This window comes from Cottoperca gobio, chromosome 3 (assembly GCF_900634415.1).
Source record: "Cottoperca gobio chromosome 3, fCotGob3.1, whole genome shotgun sequence".
Classification (NCBI taxonomy): Eukaryota; Metazoa; Chordata; class Actinopteri; order Perciformes; family Bovichtidae; genus Cottoperca; species Cottoperca gobio.
In genome coordinates, this window is record NC_041357.1 from 377,486 (window position 1) to 400,103 (window position 22,618).

At 39.3% G+C, this 22,618-nt stretch overlaps 2 protein-coding genes across 2 annotated transcripts; one reads left to right on the forward strand and one right to left on the reverse strand.

The window, feature by feature from the left end:
• Positions 1-5,069: 5,069 nt before the first annotated feature.
• On the reverse strand, positions 5,070-8,112 carry mesd (mesoderm development LRP chaperone). The gene is made up of 3 exons (XM_029454465.1): positions 7,896-8,112; positions 6,975-7,207; positions 5,070-5,934 (listed from the first exon to the last, which is right to left on the reverse strand). Exons 1-3 carry the CDS (start codon positions 8,049-8,051, stop codon positions 5,667-5,669), a joined length of 657 nt encoding a protein of 218 aa, XP_029310325.1. The 5' UTR covers positions 8,052-8,112; the 3' UTR covers positions 5,070-5,666.
• Positions 8,113-12,060: 3,948 nt separating this feature from the next.
• On the forward strand, positions 12,061-15,613 carry tlnrd1 (talin rod domain containing 1). Its single transcript, XM_029426296.1, has one exon. It carries the CDS (start codon positions 13,764-13,766, stop codon positions 14,826-14,828), a length of 1,065 nt encoding a protein of 354 aa, XP_029282156.1. The 5' UTR covers positions 12,061-13,763; the 3' UTR covers positions 14,829-15,613.
• Positions 15,614-22,618: the final 7,005 nt, after the last annotated feature.

Sequence of the window (22,618 nt, forward strand, 5' to 3'; positions counted from 1 at the left end):
TGGATTAAATAGGGTTTTTATAGCCCCCGCTAAGAGAAGTTCACTCTTCTCTCACACAGCCGAATTCCGCGATCTTTTTAAACCACTTCAAAATGCTTTACTTACTTTAATTATGTGTCTATGGTCGTCTACGGAAGATGAATAAATATATAGTGAGACAATGGGGAATTCGTCAACCTCCACCACGCAGTCACATCAAAATATTCACTGTTAAGGCTCTCTCTTTTCAGCCAGAACAGGCCGCTTTGGTCTTTTCCTCCACAGACTCCCACCAGTCGCTCAGACTGCGCTTTCTCCCAAAGACTTGATATTTTAACTTACACTATTAAATCGAGCGCTACTCGAAAACCTTATTTCTTACACTGGTGTCACTTTTAAAACCTCTGTGCACAGTTTCATGTAGTATTTTTCAAAACTTTGTCACCATCACTTTATCATATGCAAACTTAGCATGGATAGTATTCAGGGTGTGTTCTTTGATATTTACAAGTACTATTATCCTACAGTAATCTAATGCAATTTCGTTTATAACAGGTTTGCTTACCTTATCGTTTGTCAGGCCTGTTGTAAATATCATTGAACGCACTCCTCTTGCTTCTCTTCCAGTCGCCCTCGTGTCCAGAACTTTCAGATCATCGCAGTCGGGGTCACCAGGTTTTGTTGGGTTTTGAAGCCCAAAGGGCGCTGTGATTGTCTTTCAATTGAATCCAGTAAACTTCTAGTTGATCAAGATACTTATTTATTTAAAGTGATGATGACAGCATTTCAAAAATACCCTCAGCCGAGGACACTTTCACACACCAAGTCCACAGTCCGAATCAATAAAGAGCCAGTTAGCTGTCTGTTGGTAAAAGTGAAAGTGGTACAAAAACATCTTAAACATTTTGCTATATTCTCTACAGAAGGGTGTCGTCGTCCTTCATTGGTCCATGTTGGCGCGGTTATGCCCCTTGGTGGGCAGTCTTGTTGTGACGAGATGGAGGTAGACTTGAAACTCTTTGAAGAGAACCTACAGTGCTTCACATTCATAACTACAGTGCTCATTATACATTTGTGCAGAAATACATGTTGTGTAATAATACATTTTGATTGAGGTGGACGAGTACATGTGATAATCATTAAATGTGACACAATACAATCAGGAGTTTATTTACTTCACATTGGGTACGTCGGGTAATTTTGAACATGCTCAAAACATCAGCGTTCAACAACGCACCCCAGCATAGCACAGTGAGCTCTTAACGAATACTACTTATACCTTACCTTATATCAATGTAAACCAGCGTGTTGCCGATATTTTGTATCTGCCATATTTTTGTATATCTTATGCATTCGTTGGGCATTCGTCTGATACATTTTGTATTAGTAAGTGATGCACTATCAATAGGTTAGACATGCGTATCTGTATATGTTCACTTTTCCGATCCGATCCAATGAAAAATTGGACGTATTTGGACTCTGACAAATATTCGTATGAGCTGGTATACGTTTCTGTCATACGGATATGTGTGACAGGGCCTGTATGCCGGCGCATACGAAATATCGGCAATAGGTTGATATAAATTAAGGGTAAGTTGTGATCGTTTGAAGGATGCAGACGACACGCCGAACACGCCAGACATACGGCCCCCGTATGGCAGAAACATACGCCGGCGTATATGAAAATTAGCTAAATATTTGTCACAGTCCAAATACGTCAAACTTTTCCACAGCGGTGTTGTAGCTGACGTATACATAACAAATACATAACAAATGATTATACGTATGTCAAACATTGATAGCATATCACTTACTTATTTAAAACGTATCAGAGCGTCTGGCCAACGGAGCTGGAAAAGTGCCATTTGGTTCACGTCATGCTGATGCTGGAGAACGGCTAAAATGCTGAACACTAGCTGTACTGTAGAAACACGTTTAATAAATTACTCCGTCGTCAGGCATAATCTTAACATAGGGTAGGAATAGGTTATCCACTCGTTATCAATAAATTGGCTGTATGATTCACCGTCAGCCGACGTAGCCTATATCTAACGTAGTCACGTAGGTATTTACGTACTATATTTACGTAGGTAAGTTTTCACGTAACGTAACGTCTGCATATCTTCTGAAGCACACGTTGGGTACGTCCGGTAATTTTGAACATGCTCAAAACATCAGCGTTCAACAACGCACCCCAGCGTAACACCGCATGCTCTTAACGAAAACTACTTATGCCTTATCTTATATCAACGTACACCAGCGTATTGCCGATATTTTTGTATACATTATGCATTCGTTGGGTATTCGTCTGATACATTTTATATGAGTAAGTGATACGCTATCAATAGGTTAGACATGCGTATCTGTATGTAGGTAAGTATTCACGTACTGTATTTACGTAGGTAAATATTCAACTATGTATTCCGTATTCACGTATGTCTAACATCACGTAACGTCTGCATATCTTATGAAGCACACGTCGGGTACGACCATACCCATCAACCCATCATCAGAGAGCATGGAGGATGCTGAGAGGCTGCAACAAGAGTACATTCTAGCTGTTCTCCAGCATCAGCATGACGTGAACAAAATGGCACTTTTCCAGCTCCGTTAGCCAGGCGCTCTGATACGTTTATTAAGTAAGTGATATGCTATCAATAGGTTTGACATACGTATAATAATAATTTGTTATGTATTCGTTATGTATACGTCAGAAAAGTTACTTTTCATATACGCCGGCATACGTTTCTGCCATACGGAACTGTGTGACAGGGCAGTATGTCTGCCGTGTTCGGTGTATCGTCTGCGTCTTTCAAACGATCACAACTTAACCTTAATTTAAACAACATATTACCGATATTTCGTATACGCCAGCATACGTTTCTGCCATACGGATATGTGCGACAGGGCCTTAATAGACTGTAAACAATGAGCAGCGCACAGAAAAGGAATCATTTCGACCAGAGGTCACACTGAAAGCCAATTGGTTCTGACATTTATAACTGAGTAAAATTAGATGATTTACAGTGTCAAATGCCTTCCAATGTTCCACTGACATCACCTTTGTAGCGCCAGGTAAGTTTGGTAAAATTGATAATAATAAATTGATATAGTTAATCTGAAACATTCTTTGTCATGTTGAAATAGGAAGGGGGCAAATATAAACTGTTACCAGATACCGACAGACACCCTTTTGTCTCAAAGATTTCCATTTATTGGAACTAAGAGCCCTGGCCCAACCTGTGAAAAACAGTATAGAGGCAGGTATCCAGATTCAGTGCATCCGGAAAGTATTCATACCCCTTCACTTTTTCCACATTTTGTTATGTTACAGCCTTATTCCAAAATGGATTAAATTCATTTTCTTTCTCAACATTCTACACACAATACATAATAATACATAATTATTTAGAATTAATCATTTAGAATTTTTTGCAAATGTATAAAAAATAATAATATAAAATAATAATTTATAAAATAAATATCACATGTACATAAGTATTCACACCCTTTGCTGTGACACTTGAAATGAAGCTGATGAGCATCCAATCTCTATGTATCAACATTGTTTGGAGTCCACCTGTGGTAAATTAAATTGATTGGACATGATTTGTAAAGACACACACCTTTCTATGTAAGCTCCCACAGGTCACAATGTATTTTTGTGCAAAAACTAAACCAGGAGGTCAAAGGAATTGCCTGTGGAGCTCAGAGACCGGGTTGTGTTGAGGCACAGAGCTGGGGAAGGCTACAAAACAATTTCTGCTGCATTAAAGGTTCCCAAGAACACAGTGGCCTCCATCATTCTGACATGGAAGAACTTTGGAACAACTAAGACTCTTCCTAGAACTGGCTTCCCGTCCAAACTGAGCAATCGGGGAGAAGGGCCTTGGTAAGAGAGGTGACCAAGAACCCGATGGTCACTCTGACCAAGCTCCTCTGTGGAGATGGGAGAACCTTCCAGAAGGACAACCATCACTACAGCACTCCATGGATCTGGGCTGTATGGCAGAGTGGCCAGACGGAAGCCACTGCTCAGTGCAAAACACATGAAAGCCGCTTGGAGGACTCTCAGACTGTGAGAAACAAGATTCTCTTGTCTGATCAAACTAAGATTGAACTGTTTGGCCTCAATTCTAAATGTCACGTCTGGAGGAAACATCACCTGTGCAATACCATCCCAACAGTGAAGCATGGTGGTAGCAGTATCATGCTGTGTTTTTTTTCTTCAGTGGCAGGCACTGGGAGACTAGTCAGGGTTGACGGAAAGCTGAATGGAGCAAAGTACCAAGAGATCCTGAATGAAAACCTGCTCCAGAGTGCTCTGCACCTCAGACTGGGCCGATGTTTCACCTTCCAACAGGACAACCATCCTAAGCACACGGCCAAAACAACGCAGGAGTGGCTTAGGGAGAACTCTGTGAATGTCCTTGAGCGGCCCAGCCAGAGCCCAGACCTGAACTCAACTGAACATCTCTGGAGACCTGAAAATGTCCATCCATCAGCAGTCCCCATCCAACCTGACAGAGTTTGAGACAATCTGCAAAGAAGAATGGAAGAAATTGCCCCAAAATAGGTGCCAAGCTTGTAGCATCATACTCAAGAAGACTTGAGGCTGTAATTGCTGCCAAAGGTGCTTCAACAAAGTATTGAGTAAAGGGTGTGTATACTGATGTACATGTGATATTTTGGTGTTTAATTTTTCTGCAAAAAATTCTAAAAAACTTTTTTCACTTTGTCATTATGCAGTATTGTGTGTAGAATGTTGAGAATTTTTTTTTTTTAAATTTAATCCATTTTGGAATAAGGCATAAAATATAATTTTTATACATAATAAAATGTGGAAAAAATGAAGGGGTATGAATACTTTCCAGATGCACTGTACATTTGACCTCATACCTAATTTTGTCTGTATTGTCCAATTACATCAGCATGTTGCATTGAGGTGACTACACTGCATGCAGTGTGTCATCCATTACAGTAAAGTCAATGCTTGTGCAACACACTTAAGACCAGCAGAACAAGAAGTGCAATGTCCTCACGCGAGAGTTACAGATGTGATTCAAACCTCAACAATGAAAGACATCTCATATGATTGTATAAAAACAATTTATTTTCATATTCAGTGAAAAATGAAACAGAAAATGCTACTTTTGCAACAAATCTTGAAGTGCTGCTTGATGTGAACAAAGACAACATAACAGGTCTGATGAATGACCCCATGTCTACACCAAAAGTCACTTCTTGTACCAAACATAGCTGTTGAAACAGAAAGAAATTAAAAGGTTTAATAATGCTTACCATGGATTTCATCTGGTGATGATTTAACAACAAGAAATAACTAAAGAAACCAGGCAGCAATTATTTCAAAGAGCTCGAAATGTTTGACAGAAAAGATAGGATTTCAGAAATGTATTTGTCAATGCAACATGTTCCAATGAGGGAGAGCGGGAGGTGGAGAATAGACAATAAATCTCTGAGTTATGATACCAGCTCAGCAGTTAAGGTTAATTCACCCAACAGGACTTATTAGTTCACACATACCACGGACTCTGAACCACTGCATCTTCACTTGCTCCTGCAGCGCCTCACAAGTTCACTGCTCACAGATTGGTCATCAGAATAAGCATGTCTGAGGCCAGAAGAAAAGGGACTTGTGACTCTTCATCTCCCTCCATGTTATTCCATCACAGCTCCTGTTTCAGATGGCTAGCGCTGTTGCCCTCCAAGTCAGGCTTCTTGCTCTCAGTCTTCTTCTTGCTTTTCTTCTTAGTGTCGAGTTTATTCTGCCGCTTGTATTTGTCATCATCCTCCTTGGCAGCCTTCCCGGGAAAAACTTGTCCCTCTACGGTAACGTCCCCACAGCGTTTCTGGGCCACGAGGAAGTCTTTGACCTCCCAGGCCAAACTGCCGTCCCGCAGCATGAAGATCACTCTGTTGGAGCCCACCACAAACCTGTAGGAGGAAAGGTGGATGAAACAAGGTACAGTACTTAAATGAATAAAACTGAAATGCTAAAGTAAGCTATACATGATACTCCAGTGACATGCAATGTTGCAATAAGAAGAGGAGAATAAATGTGAGGTAAACATAAAGTAGTACTCAGGGTCCATGCTGAGCTGTAAAGTGGGTGTCGCTATGACATCTGTCTGCAGTGTGCCTTTCACTTTCATGTGTTTCACAATTTTAGAACATTATAAATTTAATCTGATTACATTACAACAAATCATTGGTTGCAGGTTTATTGATTCATAATCATAAGCTGGCAGTATTGCCAGCTGGGTTACACTAGACTTTTACATCCACATTGTGGACGTAGGTAAGTTTATTTTATTTGTATCCAAAAACCTGTGTCAAAACCACTTTCACACTAGTGTTTGAAGACTTCTGTTCACAGAGACTACCTAAATGTTGGGATTGTCTACTGTGTATGCTTCCCTGCCAGTGTAAAGGCTCTCAGTTTGCCTATTCCACCACCAACGTAATGGTGGCATCACTTGAGTGTAGGGCTGAACAACTTCAGCAAAATATGTAATTGCAATTCTTCTTGCAATATTTGTTATTTATTCTCCATGAATTAAACCTCAAAATCAAAGCCTGTATTGGTGGTCTGTTTAGCATTAAACAAGGTAGGTTTGTGTTAAGCATTGTTACCAGGAATAATGCATAGCAGCAGTTGTTTAATTTAGTTTATTTTTGTGTGTGTGAGTTCTAACATTTAAATTAAAATAAAGTATTTTTTAAACATATGCTGCACGATTGTGGACCTGGGAGGTCAGCTCGATGTTGTGTCAGTGCTTTGACTCCAGTCTTGAACAGCTGATATAATATCTACAAACCACCAGATGTCACTGTGAATGCTCCAAAGCTTCTAATCCTTTTCAGCACAAACAGGAAGAAAGCCCCTAAAGCTTAATCAGGCTCTATACCACTAATATACCTCTTAATAAGCAGCTAAACGAAGTGAATGTAAAATGAGTCCAGAGTGTAACTACCTCTGAATATCATAGTTGGCGTTGAAGAGGCTGCCCTGCCACAGGCCTGTGATCTCTTCTGTCTCTTTCTCATTGGGATCCCCTGACACTGTAGCAAAAACCATCAGAGTCTTGCCCTTCTTGGACATCTTGAGCAGCTCTTCTGGCTTGGAGGCGTCCACCTTGGCGAAATCGATGGGAGGTGAAGACCTCTTGTGCTCTGGGAGGTCACCTTCCTCAATGTCATCATCCTCCTGTGGAATAAAGAGGAGAAATGATGTACAGCAAGTCATCAGAGGTTAACATGGTTATAAATACATTGTATAAAATCAATAAATGACGTTTATCTGATTAGTTACTTGTTTGTTAGTTTTTTCCAGTTTTCAAGTTGCTGCACACCATTTCTCTTTACCAACATGCAGCCCAGCACAACAGTTAACATCTAAAATTCAAAACTCTTCATACAGTCCGTCTCAACATCAACTCTTTCAACCAGAACTCTGACATTGTTGCTTTTATATATATATATATATATATATATATATATATATATATATATATATAAATGCATCTAATATTTCACCTTTATGGATATACAATAGTTACATATATTACATTGTAATATAAAAAAGTTATATGTTTATTTTACCTATCTTTGTTGTCCTTGTTTTAGCTGTATAATGTTATCTTCCTTAACTGTTCTGTGTAAATACATTGAGAGCAACTTAAAACTTGGGGTCAAATTCCTTGTCTGTGTAAACATACTTGGCAAATGAAGCTGATTCTGATTGTTACTGTTAACGTTAAATGCTGAGGAGTTGGATGTTTCAGATGGTGTTTCTGGTAAATCGTTTCTAGCTACATACCTAGCTAACGGCTAGGCTAGTTGCTAGCTGATGTCTGAAGGCTGACTGAATAACTATCAGGTTAACGTAACGTTACCTCCCATTGTTCCAGAAGCCGTGCCATATCTGCGTCATTGTAGTCTCGGATATCCTTCTTTTTCTTGGCTTTATCTTTGGTGTCTGTCGCTAATATAAAAAGCAAAAATGTGCACAGAAGGAGAACTACACATCTCCACCTGAAGTCAGACGCCATGTTTACAGATGGTGTGTTCTCATTGGCTGTGGAGTCTGCCGGTCACCAGACCTCGGGAGGGTCTTGTCAGAGAAGTAAAAAGCTGTCCGGCGGCACGCATTTCAAAATAAAGCCAAAATTATGAAAATAAAATGTCACACTGTCCCCCTCTTTCTGTTGAAGAAGTTATATTTATTGTTAAACCCTCAAAATGTAAAGACATATATAAATATTTAAATATGTTTTTACTCATTTCTTGAAGGTAAATACTACAACAATATATTTTATATCTCTATCAACCCAAAGCCCCATGGTTCGTGCGCGTTATTTTTTCTGTGATTGATTAATCGAAATGAACGCGTTAATTCGACAGCCCTAATTTAAATACTATTTAAAAATAGTTATTAATCAAAGTGCTAATAGCTGATATGTGTCTGCTGTGTTTAAACTACATCCTTTTTTTTTGCAATTGTATGCAAATATGGTCAAAAAGCATAAAATAAAAAATATATCCAGTCAGGGAGGAGCCTCCATGTTCAGAAGCAGGACACACAGTAGATGATAACACAAAGGCCAGTTTTAGACTAATATATTTGTCTTGTGTAACTTGTGGCTACATTATTGGGACACTGTTAGAAAGTGTGAAGGCCTGCAGAGTTCAGGGAGTTGTATAGAGCTCAGAGATCAGCCTAGCTGACAAACTGTAGAGCACTGTAAACTGTTTCCTCTCTGGCTGACTCCACCCAATGGCACTGTGCCCTGTGCAGCTGCAAATCCCACTGAAGTACAATAGCACTCACATTCACTCACAGTGTGTTCAACACAACCTCCTACCAAGAAGAAAAGAGGGTTTGTTGCCATACAACATACCTGAGCTTCATCATTCAGTATATATAGTTTTAGTCTGACAAAACATTTTGTTTTTGTGTTAAATATATATATTTTTTTACAGAAACTCATGTCAACTTTTGGAACAAGATTATTGAAATATCTGCTTTATAATACCATTAAGACACACACGATAGTCAGAGAATTACACACATGAGACTTTCAGAGGGGGCATTTTCAGCCTGCTCCATTGTATAGTCCAGATCAATGATTTGAAATGCAAAGAAATTTATAACACAGAGAAAAGCAGAACATCTTCACATTCTGAACCAGCAAATGTTTGGTATATTTGCTTGATAAATGCCTTTGAATATGAATAACTAATCACACAATCATAAAAATATTAGTAGTTGTTAGTAATATATTATATTTTATCGTTGGGTCCACTTAATTAGTCTACTATATTAATTTACCACTTTTCTGGAAAAATTATTAAACTAAGCATGATAGTCATCTTAATCATAATGTGTTGCTCAAGTAACTCAAAATATCATTACATCATGTATAAATGCAGAAAATGTTTTTAAAATCCTTAAATAAAATATCCAGCCATAGTAATATTCTGCATAATTAGTACTTTTACTTTGATACTTTTTGCTGTCAATACTTCTGTAATTTGCAGGACCTTTAATTGTAACAGAGTATGTTTACTTTGTGGTATAGCAACTTTTAATAACAACTCGGAATATGTCACTTCTTGAAATAGCAGATATAGACTCTTAAAGCCTACTTACTTGGAAAAGATCACACAAAATCTTACACTGACGAAGATCAATGAATATGATTATACATTGTATTTGATACAAAACAGTTCAAGTCATGACTAGAAAAATAGTCATGACTATAAAATATTAATGAATACATTATACATTCAATTCGATATAAAATACAAGTCATGACTGATAAAAATGATTTATCGTGATTGTATCAGTTTTGCAAAAAACACATCATATTTTCACGGTTTATATTGAGTTTAAGAATGTGTTCACGAGGCACTAACACAACCACAAGAGCTTGGTTTTCAGACTGTCTAACTCTCCCACAGTGGTCCATTAAATACAGTAAAGTCCCTTCTGTACTACAACTGCTACCATAGCTCTTAGCTCTTCCCCTCCAACTCTTATATTTTGACGACTCCAATTATATTTCAGCTACATGTCACGAGAATTGTCATGAGAAAAACTACAATATGTGGTTATGGAACAGTGTAGGGAGGAGATTATCAATGCAAAATGTTAAACTTCTCAAAACATAACCAATTACTGTGTGTAAAATAACTGTCATTTACCAAAAAGTGCAAATCCAAATATATATTTTATTAAATGATGTGCCACTTAATCCACTGAATTTTACAAGATTTTTCTAATTTAGAAAATGTCCTGCACTTCCGCTGTTTCCCTACTTAATCAAATCAGCATAACTGCCACAGTGATGTAACCTTACAACATCAAAAGGATTTCCTTGAATGTAACAGGTGAGTTTTTTACTCAGCCCTTTTCTCTTCCTCTTCAGTTTGGTCTTCCCAGTGGCGATCCTGATATCAAGGGGTGATTTGAAACAAGAACATATCCATAACCAAGACTTTTGTTTTGACTACCGGAATACTTAATGGAAGCTGTCTGACACTCAGAGTTGGGATCTGGGTTTGTAGGTGTTGATAACACCAGTACTTGAAAAACATGCAGGTTTTGGTTGCAGATGTCAAGGATACCAGAGTAAACAGTACATTATCTGATCCAGCTATAATAGTAAAATGCTCATTACTTGCATTGGATCAGCCCCTAGTCATGCCGCTATAGGCTTAGACTGCCAGGGGACCCCTCTCTGCTCTCTGCTCTCCCCTCCTCTCCCTCTCTATCTGTATGCATTTATGTAAATGTATGTTACTAAATCAGCATCCGGGGCATCAACTCCAGAGTTTTTCTGTGTCTCTATGTGGCAGGTTGCCACTGTTAAAGGTTACTTCTGGATCATGAATCGTGGCTGCGCCTGCTGCTCTGGTCCTGCCTGCCTGACACCCTTTTTCTTTTTCGATCACAACATAATTTCTGTCACATTGATGTTGTATTTGTACTATATTGTTTATCCTGTACACACGACATCTATTACAGTCTGTGTGTCCTGGGAGAGGGATCCCTCCTCAGTTGCTCTCCCTGAGGTTTATTCCATTTTTCCCCCTTTAATTGTGAGGTTTCTTTTAGGAAGTTTTTCCTTGTGCGATGCGAGGGTCTAAGGACAGAGGGTGTCGTAACCTGTACAGTCTGTAAAGCACACTGAGACAAATGTGTCATTTGTGATATTAGGCTATATAAATACATTTGATTTGATTGAATACGTTATTAAAAATAATCATATAATGTTAACTAATATAACATAATTCATTGTAAGGGGCCACTGTGCATTCTGAGTAGTTTTACTTTTGATTTGCTGTCTATCACTGATAATAGCACCTTCTAAATATATAACTGTGAGAGATCTGTCTTTAAATCAAGTGTACTTTATCAAATGCTTTTTTTGAAACCAGCAAAATAAATTAAATTAAAGCGTTTTCATAAGGTCCTAATTGTAAACCTTCACTACACTATGTTTAAATGTAGAATCTAAACCAGGGATGTCAAACTAATTTTAGTTCAGAGGCCACATACAGCACAATTTGATCTCAAGTAGGCCGGACCAGTAAAATCATAGCATAATAAACTATTAATAACGACAACTCACAACTTCTCCCTTCGTTTTAGTGAAAAAAAGTACAAGTACATTTGGAAAATGTTCAAATGTAATCTTTTTACAAAACATTATAAACAACCTGAAATTTCTAAAGAAAAAAAGGTGCAATTTCAACAATATTATTAGTTTATCATTTACACATGTGCATTACAACGTACAGGTGTGTCTACAAAGACACAAAACATTTAGTCACAGGCATCTGGAACAGTGTTTTACTTTATGATCAAAACAACAAATCTTTACACTTTGCAAAGTCATTCCGCAAAGTTTTGTTTGACACCCCTGATCTAAACTCTCCTACAGGTTCCTAAAACTCCAACATTCCTGGAAAAGTGTCGAAGATATGACCTCCGTGGTATACGTACGTATCCTGACTGCAAGCTGTTTGTTGGAAACAAAAGCTATGCCTTTATTTTGAAAACACAAACTTCCGGTGTCATTTTAGCTAGCTAGGCTAGCGTCTCGCTTGACGCAACAGGGATGTCTCATGGCAGATTAACAGCCAGTCCTGAAAGTAAAAGCAGTCGCAAAACTCCTCGGAGCTCTGTGGATACCGTATAACTACAGTCTTCCCTCGCGACTTAGTTAACGTGAGACAGCAACCAGTTCACAGACAGGGTGGGAAGTTAATTTTAAGCGAAGGGCTACTTATGCTGTTGCTACAATTGTGCTCAATCCAACAGCCGCTGAGCCGCGACCACACCCTCCCCGTTTCCTCATAGTAGCGGGAGCGCGCAGCACGACTTTGAATCTGGGAATAACGGCCACTTCTTCCAGCTACGTTTACGGTTTGTGACCGTGGAACTTCCCGAGAAAAGTGAGTGAATGTTCAAATACCAACGACTGGTATGGCTATGAGAAGCGAGTCGAAGATATGCGGGACTACACAATCTCTGGTCCCGAGTTAAGACGCAGAGGAGGAGGTGGAGGGCGGACAGACGGACGATGCATATGGAGTCGAAGCGACCGGAGCAACTTCTAGCTTCTAACCCTGGGCTCTGTTTGAAAAAGAAGAGGTTGAAAGCGGATTGAGGGGTTTGTGTTGTTGCAAAATTGCCAGTTCGGTGGATTTTACTTGGGAGGACTGGAAATGATGGTGCTGGAGGGAAACACAAGTCTTCCCGCTGTCCAGAAGAGCTGCCCGGGTGGTGCCCTGTTTGTAACCAGCATGAGTACGCCAGGCCGGTCAAACTCCTTGGAAACACGTCGGACAAGATCTCGGTGCTGTTTCAGGCTACTTGCTCTGATGCGAGTCGACACAAAATGATATCATATCCTATTGATTATAGTTTTTTTTTTAAAGGCCGAGAAGCCATCTACTAAATGTTGAGGTGATGTTTTCTTGCCCATAGTTATTAAAAAGATCCTAAGTAAAGGCATTTAACGTTACAAAAATAGAACAGTCAGTTGGAACGTGTTCTTGTTTCAAACGATAAGGAGTTTTTGACGTAATTGTTATTCTCAATCTGCACTTTGCCTCTTAGAAGGCACCTTGGTGGCACTGCAGTTTGTGTGTGATTTTCTTTTTTTAATTCAACAACCTGTGAATTATTCTGTTCCATGAAAAACTGGGACTACAATGAGAATATTGACTTGTGGATTATGTTGTTATGGGCATTTAAATTAATTTATCAAGATAAGAGTTTAAAGCATTATAACACTGACAAAACTGTGGGGATTTTGATTGACTGTGTTACATTGCAAACTTAGTAATAACCAAGGCAGATAACCGGGAATATGCCAGATCATAGTTTAGACTTTTATTATAGTATAGTTTAGAGACACATTTATAAATATTTGGGATGTTATTCAAACATAAGGAAATGCAGTTATTGAGTTTTGCTCTCTTTACAATTTTACATTGAGAATACATGTCTTGTGTTTCTACATGCAATGTACAGTGGATTACCTATAATCTGAAGGAATTTAAGGAAGACTGTTTGGCCAGTTGTTATTTAAAAGAGTTTGTAAAAAGCAGGGAGTTAAGGGTAGTGTTGGAAATGTCTTAAACAGTACAATGCAGTGTGCAGCAGCAGAAAACTATAAATAACTGAACCTCTCCAGAAGAGCAGTTTGACCCTCGCTCCCACCCCCCTTCCTTCCACTCCCCTCCTTATTATGGCTAGTGGTGGCTCTGGCAAATCGGCTAGCGAGGGATCAACCAGCACACCCAGTGTCAGTTTGCAGCAGAGGAAGCGTCTCTCCTCCATCTGTGACACATGTAAGGGCAAGATGCAGCTGGTGGCGGACCTCCTCCTGCTGTCCAGCGAGACCAGGCCGGTCATGACTTCTGAAGGCGTGGCAGTGGCAGACACATTCGACCAGTGCCGCGACACAGTCATCGCCAGGACAAAAGAGCTCTCCATTCTCACCCATGACATCCAGAGCCAGCTCAACATGGGCCGCTTCACAGAGGTGGGGGACCGTCTCTTGGAGATGGCAGACCTGGTGGTGTCTTTGACAGAGTGCTCGGCCCATGCTGCTTACCTGGCAGCTGTGGAGACCCCCAGCTCTCAGCCCTGCCTTCCAGGTCTGGTTGACCGCTACAAGGTGACCCGCTGCCGGCACGAAGTGGAACAGAGCTGCGGCATCCTCCGAGTCACACCCCTGCCAGACCTCACCCCCCAGCTCCTCCTTGAGCTCTCCCAGAACATCTCCACCAACCTCAAGAACTTGACGGACATCTCCTCGCTAGCCAGCGAGAGGTCCAGGGACCGCTTTGCAAAAGAGCAGTTCAAACTGAGTGTCAAGAGCATGAGCATGAGCGGCACTGCCTTCCTGGCGTGTGTCAAAGAGGTGAAAACCCAGCCCAGTGAGCTGACCAGGAACCGCTGTGTTCTCTTTAGTGCAGCTCTGGTGCAGGCAGTCAGTGCGCTGGTTGGGTTCGCCACAGAGCCTCAATTCCTCGGAAGAGCTGCGAGTATCTCCACTGAAGGGAAGGGGGTACAGACTGCAGTGTTAGGGGGGGCCATGAGTGTCGTTTCAGCCTGTGTCCTCCTCACTCAGGGCCTCAGGGACGTTGCACAGCATCCTGAGAGCAGCTCCAAAATGGCAGACTACCGCGAGCGTCTGCGTAACTCTGCTTGTGCTGTTTCAGACGGCTGCACTCTTCTTACTCAGGCACTCAGAGAACGCTCCTCTCCAAGGACTCTGCCGCCAGTCAACTCTCATTCTGTGAATTAGTTTAGGAAGAGGCAACATGATCTCCTGTCCCCTCGGTCCTATTCTGACGTACCAAAGAGACTCACTTGGGTTATCCCTGGTTATCAGGTTTAGAGTCAGAGTAACATCAGCAGAAGGCTGTCTGTGGGTCTGTTGGTGTGTTTGAATGCAGAAGAGTGCAAAAAACGCTGCAGGGTTTTGTGTCGCGCTGGATGTGGCTCAAACCTTGTTACAAATGGACCCCTTGAGCGCTCTGGGCCACCCACTGTCCCCAACAGACAGCAGCCTTCTAATCTGAAAAGTTTACCTCAGTTTTCAGCTCCGGTGAAAACACCAGCCTTGGTGATGGATGTAGCCTCACTGTGTGAACCTATGGTTGGCTGACCTACTCGATTACATGTGCTTTGTGAGATTGGAAAGAGTGATCCGAGTGTCTTAATGCTTGTTTTCTTATTTTTTTTCAACGTGTGAATTCTTAATTGGTAAAAAGCTGCTGTGAGTGTGTGCCATAGGTTTTACACTATTTACCATACTTCCCATAGTATTTTAAAATGTTTTGATCATGCATGTAATGGAGTATTTATTTCAGCTATTAAAAATAACGTTTCTGATATGCTGTTGTTAAGTTAAGTGCTGTGAAAACCAAATTGTAGAAAGGCTCTATTGACAGAAAAACCAACCATACTCTCTCTCTGTTACCTCTCGTGGTATCCGTTCATGCTAAAAGTTAAGTTTTATCTGTCCCCAATACAGTGGAGGTAAATAAAGTTTGCTTGTGGTATTCAATAAAAAAAAGATGTATGCTACTTTCTAATGAGGCACCCTGTATAAATGGTTTAAAATGTAACTAATAACTTCGTTATGGTTAGTAAATGATCAAAAATGCTGTATACAAATGATATAAACTGGTAATAAGAAAAACACTTAGGTTGACCAACCAAATGTTTTTTTTACAACCTGACAACCTCAATGTGCTTGTCTGTAAAGCATTAATAAATTATGTATTTACAGTTAATAAACTCAAACTCTTTATACAGGGTGCCTTATAAGATTGTGCTACCAAAAATGAATCGGCAAAATCTCTTAATTCAGGAAAGGGTGGCTCTGTACTTTCTAGTAACGGTTTCCTCCAGAAACGTATTTACAAGTTTATTTAACAGGAACCAAGTCAACATTAATTTCAATACTTGAAATCTGGTGCATTACAGAGGTAGCTAAAAGCTCATTTTTAACCCCAGTGGTTGAACAATAAAACAAACTGCATATATAAACAATTCTAATGAAAACTGTTCACAGTTGTTTATTCACCTCCACTATACAGTGTGGAAGCAAAAACCTCCAGATCAAAACCTGGACAAATAAAACCAAACTGCATGGCTAAAGGGAAGAGAGTACATGTGTAGAGTTTTGTAGTTTGGGTGAACCAACCCTCTAAGGGATTTAATATGAAGAGTTCTGTCTTGTTCTCCTGCTAAAGGATTTTAAATGTACAATTGTTGTGTTGAGGTAACGAGGTGTGGGTAGAATGTGATGGTATTACTAAATCAGTCAGTTTGTTCATTTGATACATAAGTAGCAACAATGGCTCCTTACAACAGTCACATCAGGGAGTACAAACTGACACTCGATGTCTTTATCTTGCCACATCAGATCATGTACTTCATAAAAAGTAGCAATGCATTCTGTAAAAATGCAAAAAACAGAACAAAGTCTAAAGGTTTCCTCTGATATGTGACAAACAGAGAAGGAACTCTACCAGGAGCTCTTTCAAAGATGTTTCATGGCTCACAATGATTGGTTTCTTTGGTATAAACCACCATGGCTTTCTACAACTAAAATAATTTCTTCATCTGAAATGAATACAGTAATGATTGGAAAACCACCCTCATCAACTTTTTAACTCTTTAAAACCTGTGTAGATTTGTCAACATAACTTTATGCCGTCTTTAACATGAACGCACATGACTGATCTCTGTGGAAGTGGCTACAGGTGGATCTTAATAAAATGTGAGGTTAGTGTAATGTGTATGCAACTCTTAAATTACAAAGTACAGAAATATTATCAACATACATAGATCATTAAAAGTAAAAGTACACTCATTTGCAGAACAATGTGTTGCTGTGAGTATTGCTGAACTATATTATTGGATTATTATCATTGATGCAGTATTGAGTAAGCAGCATTTTAATATACTTGCATGTCGAGGTGGAGTTTCTTATATTAGTCTTATATTTAACAACATGTCACATTGGATACTAGCTTTATGGTTTTGTGTATACAATTCTTATCAATTAAGTAACTACTAGAAAATATAGTTGTCAAAGGTGGTGGAGTAAAAGGTATAATATATTAATGTATAGGTATTAGGTATCATAAAATGGAAATACTCAAGTTTAGTACAACTAAATTAATATTGTCCTCCAGTACAGTGCTATTATAGTTACTTTTCTGCCATTGGTATCTGCACTAGTGCTGGTGGATTAATTGATCAGTTGAAAAATGTATTGCTAACAATTTTGAGTAACAATTAATTAGAGCGATAATTATTATTATTTATCCCGTAACTCTGGTCAATCAAGCAAAACTGCTTCACATTTGTTGGTTTCAGCTTCTCAAACGTGAAGATTTATGGACAAAACAAGACATTTGAAGACGTCACCAATTGGGATGTACCAACAGGCATTTTCTACTATTATTTTGAGAACAATCAACCGATTAATACATTTTATTTTATAAAAAAGGAGGTTCTTAGATAATAAAACAATCATTAGTTGCAGGCCTAGTCTTCACATGCAGGTGGTTACGTGTTTAGAGAGTGCATGTAAAGACATGGGTTCATGCTCTTTTGTCAGCAAACACCTAGCTGAAGTGTTATAGAGCAACACACTGGATCTACAGCAGCTCCAAGCAGTTACTCCGGAGCTGAGCCTGACATTTGACCTCCCTGCAGAAGAGCGGAAATGTCTCAATGAGGTATCACATTAAAACTTTATCTTGTGTGATTTTCACTGTTATTCTGTCTTTTTGTCAAGCAGACAAATCCATGACGGTTCTTTCATCAAGATAAGCAACAGGTGGCGCTTATTCTCCTGTCAAGTGTCGTTATCCCTTTGCAGAAGAAGAGGACACAACAAGATGAAATAATTATAACCCTATATGGTGTAAAAAAAATCATTAATTTGAGGAAAGTTACAGTTTCCTCATCTCTCTACACTGATATTTGGTCTCTACGGTGGAGCGGAAGCTTCAGTGGACATTTAGGTCACGCACTTCATGTTAGTTTACTTTTATCGATTTATCAACTTTTACGCCTTTTTTTCTCTCGGTGTTTCCACTCAGGGTTTTTCATGAGCTAATTTAAAATGTGCATAAAAACTGTTAGATGGAAACGTACCTTCACGTTGTGTCATTTTGACACATCACAGATTTCAATAATAAAATGGAAATTTCTGTGCTGTCTCCACTGCAGGATGCCAGGTACGGTCGATGAGCACAGGTTTTGGTTTTGGTCTCTGTACAGGCACCTGACAACCTCACTGTGATGACAAAATGTTGTTAAACGTTGTTAAAAAATAAATATTTCCTTCCCCTTAAACCACAAATTGTAGTTTTTACATTTCTGTTTGATCAATCTGTGTGCTGATTCAACAACCAAGATACATGTTTTTAATCAGCGAGCTTTAGAGGTTTTGGAAGGTTTATTCATGTAAATTGGACTTTTTTTTAATGTTTTCTTTGGAAGCCTTTTTGACATTATCCTGGATTCATCCATACTTTTTCTTTTTCAATCACAACATAATTTCTGTCAAATTGATGTTGTATTTATACTATGTTGGTTATCCTGTACACACGACATCTATTACAGTCTGTGCGTCCGGGGAGAGGGATCCCTCCTCAGTCTCTCCCTGAGGTTTAGAACATTTTCCCTCTTTTTCCTTGTGTGGTGCGAGGGTCTAAGGACAGAGAGTGTCGTATGATGTACAGTCTGTAAAGCCCACTGAGACAAATGTGTCATTTGTGATATTGGGCTATATACATTTTTGATTTGATTTGAACCAGGCTAGCTGTTCCCGCTGCCTCCAGTCTTTATGTTAAGCTAGGCTAACTAAATCCTAAAATAATCATTTTAAGACTGATATTGTTTTCTCATCTCTCAAAAAGAAAGTGAACAAGCACATTTCCCAAAATATTGAAGTATTCGTTTCACGTTATACATAAGTGTTTTTCCTGCTATGACATTTGTCTGCCATGAAAAAGGTATATTTAGAGTGTTCGGTGATACTCTTTAAAATGATCAAATTGTGTTGAAGCTGGTTAGCTAGCTCATTGTGCTAATACTGTGTTCATGGCATGTGTACATACGTCATTACCAGTTTTACCACAGGTAAATACTGTTCATATCAACATCTAAATCGGAATTACTACTGGAAAGCTTTGATATATCTTGATGCTAAATAATATGGGAAAGGAAACATTGTTTGAATGAAATTACATTGTTTGTCATCAATAAGCAAACAAATACAGAAGCCTCACGTCATCAAGTCATTCAAAGTCATTTAACCCAAATGTTAGGGATTTAGTCAGTTAATATTTAACCCTCACAAGACCAACTCTGTAATCAAACAACACTCTTAAACTGTCTTGTTATATGAACACTTGCATATTGTCTTGTGATGGGAACTCATATTGTAGAATTAGGAATCTTTGCCGTTGCTTCCTCTCATCCTACATGATTGCTCTCACATCCCATTCCACAAAACAGTATCCTGTGTTTCCCTGCCCTGTCCTCTCCAGTTCAGGTCACACTGTCTTCTGGAATAAAGAAGTCATGAGATCTGGGTTGTGGTAATCTCACAGAACCCAAATCCTCTTTTAATGAAATGTATTATGGAGGGATGTCCTCCATGAACCATTTGAAGTTGGATCTGAGCCACTTGGATTTGACCTTTTTGTACCAGTGCAAGTAACCCTGATATGACTCTGGATAGAGATTTCCAAGTTTGGTATAGGTATGTGTAGGTTTGTGGTTAGGAAATTAGTTTTGCATGTAGCCTTATACTGATAAACTAACTAAATAAATGTCTCGACTTTGAGTGTGAATGTCAGCTCAACATGAAACTGCTGTGTAATCAAACTGTCAGAGGAAAGGATTTCCAGAATAATTCACCACATTTCTTTTGATGAAGAGCTCTGATGAATTTATAATTTGATTTGTTCAAACACCATGAGAATGACAGGAGAGATAACGAAATGGTAGGCTTACACAATGGTCCTCTTTCAAATTAAGAATAAAAACATATAAATACAAATGAAATAAGGAATAAATGATGGAATGAGGAATATAGGTCACAAAAGAAACAGTGCAGCACCTAGCGACTGTGGCTCAGGAGGTAGAGTGGTCAGGGGTTCGATCCCTGGCCCATGAGGTCAACATGTCCAAGTGTCCTTGGGCAAGATACTGGACCCCAAATTGCTCCTGAGGGCATAACCAACGGTGTGTGAGTGTGTGTGAATGTGTATCACTCCTGATGAACATGGCACCTTGTAGGGAAGCCTCTGCCTTCGATGAATGAATGGGTGAATGCGCTACATAAATGCAATCCATTTACCATTTACCATCAATAATCATATAACAGAAAATATTTTTACCATCATTTTTGTGTGGCGGAAATTTCTTTTAGTTCACCCCTCTCCTTTCCTCCACTCTGTCTCTGACTGTAGGTGTGTGTCGCCACCCTTCGTAAAGTACAGTGGAGGAGGGAATGTGAATGGCAAAGCAAAAAACAACAACTTTATTAAAACATTTTTAAATTGCTTTATCTACAAACAATTTCGCGACCCCCCTGCAGTACCTCAGCGGACCCCCTGGGGGTTATGTTTGAAGATGTAGCTTGAAAAAAAAAGACCAAAGAGAGAAACAAAAAAGGGCAAGAGCACATTTATATAGACACACTACAGATGAATAATTATGTTGTATGCTGAAACAATGAAAATGTTTTCTGAACTTCTTGACAAGAGGTTGTGTCTGAAATCACTTGTCTGAAATGAATCGTTGTCATTTTGCATTATCAATGACAGGGGTAGTGCATCTGAATCTCGGAGGATCTTCTACTAGACTGTGAGAATATTGTTTAAGTTTTTAAAGTGTATTGCTTTTAATAGGTTGTCTGCTAAAGTGTACTTTGTTTACAAGTAGTACAAGTCTTGATTGCTGAGTGAGTTTCAATGTAAGCCATCTGTAAGGCCCATCTTGTAGACGGATTACAGTGGGTGAGGCTAACACAGCTGGAGCCAACAGGCAATCAAGTCTTAATTTAAGGAAACAGCATTTGTTAGAGCGGCAGCTCCAGCGGACGAAGACTCAGGAGTGGAGAGGCGCTTTGTTGAACCCTTGTCATCTCACCACCGCGGTACCTCAGGGCTCCTTCCTGGGTCCCCTCCTCTTTTCTCTGTACACCAACTCAATTGGCTCTGTCATTCACTCTCATGGCTTCTTCTACCACAGCTACGCAGATGACACTCAACTGATTCTGTCTTTCCCAGATCTGAACCCAGGTGTAAGCACGGATCTCTGTTTGTCCGGCTGATATCGCTCAATGGATGGCCGCACATCACTTGAAACTCAACCTCTCCCATCCAAGACCTTACCATCAACATAGGCACCTCTGTTGTTTCCCCGACTCGGACTCCAAGGAATCTGGTCATACATCCAGGCCATGGTCGAACCATACACCCCGGCTCGCTCACTTCGCTCTGCATCGGCCAATCGGCTCGCTGCTCCTTCACTGCGAGTGGGACCCAGATTCCCCTCAAACAAAACCGCCTGTTTGCTATCCTGGCTCCAAAATGGTGGAACGACCTCCCCATTGATGTCAGGACAGCAGACAGTCTTCACACCTTCCGTCGCAGACTAAAAACTCATCTGTTTTGACTGCACCTCGGCGAATAAAAAATAAATATAAATAAATAATAATAATAATTCAGTTCTTTGTATGTTGCACTTACATTGGTTTGGCTTATTTATAGCTAATGGTTGAATTTGTATTCTATTGTTTCTGTATGTTGCACTTTTGTTGGCTTATTTGTACCTAGTGTTCTGCACTTAAAGGATTGTTCCTATTTGAAGCTAATGTACTTGCAAGATTCTTTCTGTTCGGAGTTGTATCCTCATGATTGTTTGCACTTATTGTAAGTCGCTTTGGTCAAAAGCGTCAGCTAAATGAACTGTAATGTAATAATGTAATGTAGTGTGACTATCATTTTTGCATATGTATCCAAATTGCATTGTGTGATTGTTGTCATAAATCAGTGTACATGCCATGGACATTTCCCATACAGAACTCGGACACTCAGATTAAATAGAGTAAATATAGTGGACTATATAGTAAACAGGGAGTAGGTTCAGAAACTTATGAAGATAAGAGAGGAATATATTGACCTAAATAAGAATGAACTACTGTATAAGGTTTATTAATATGTTTCTTCCTGTTCAATTTCCAATCAACTTATATTTTCTACTGCACTTACTGATACTTTAGCATAGTCTCAAACAAATAAGACATTTAAATGTATAAACCACCTTGCAAGACCATTTCCTCATTAGAATCATATTACTATTGTGCAATATGACGATTCTTCAAGTTGATTTGAAAAACACCATATGAATAATAAATGAGTCTGAACTGAGATGACTTTGCTAGCATTTTTCCTGTCTAGAATGATCATTTACTAAAAACAATAAAATAAAAGTGACGTTTCTCTTCTGTCAAACAACTAACCAAAAATGCACTTTCAACTGCAATTAACGAAT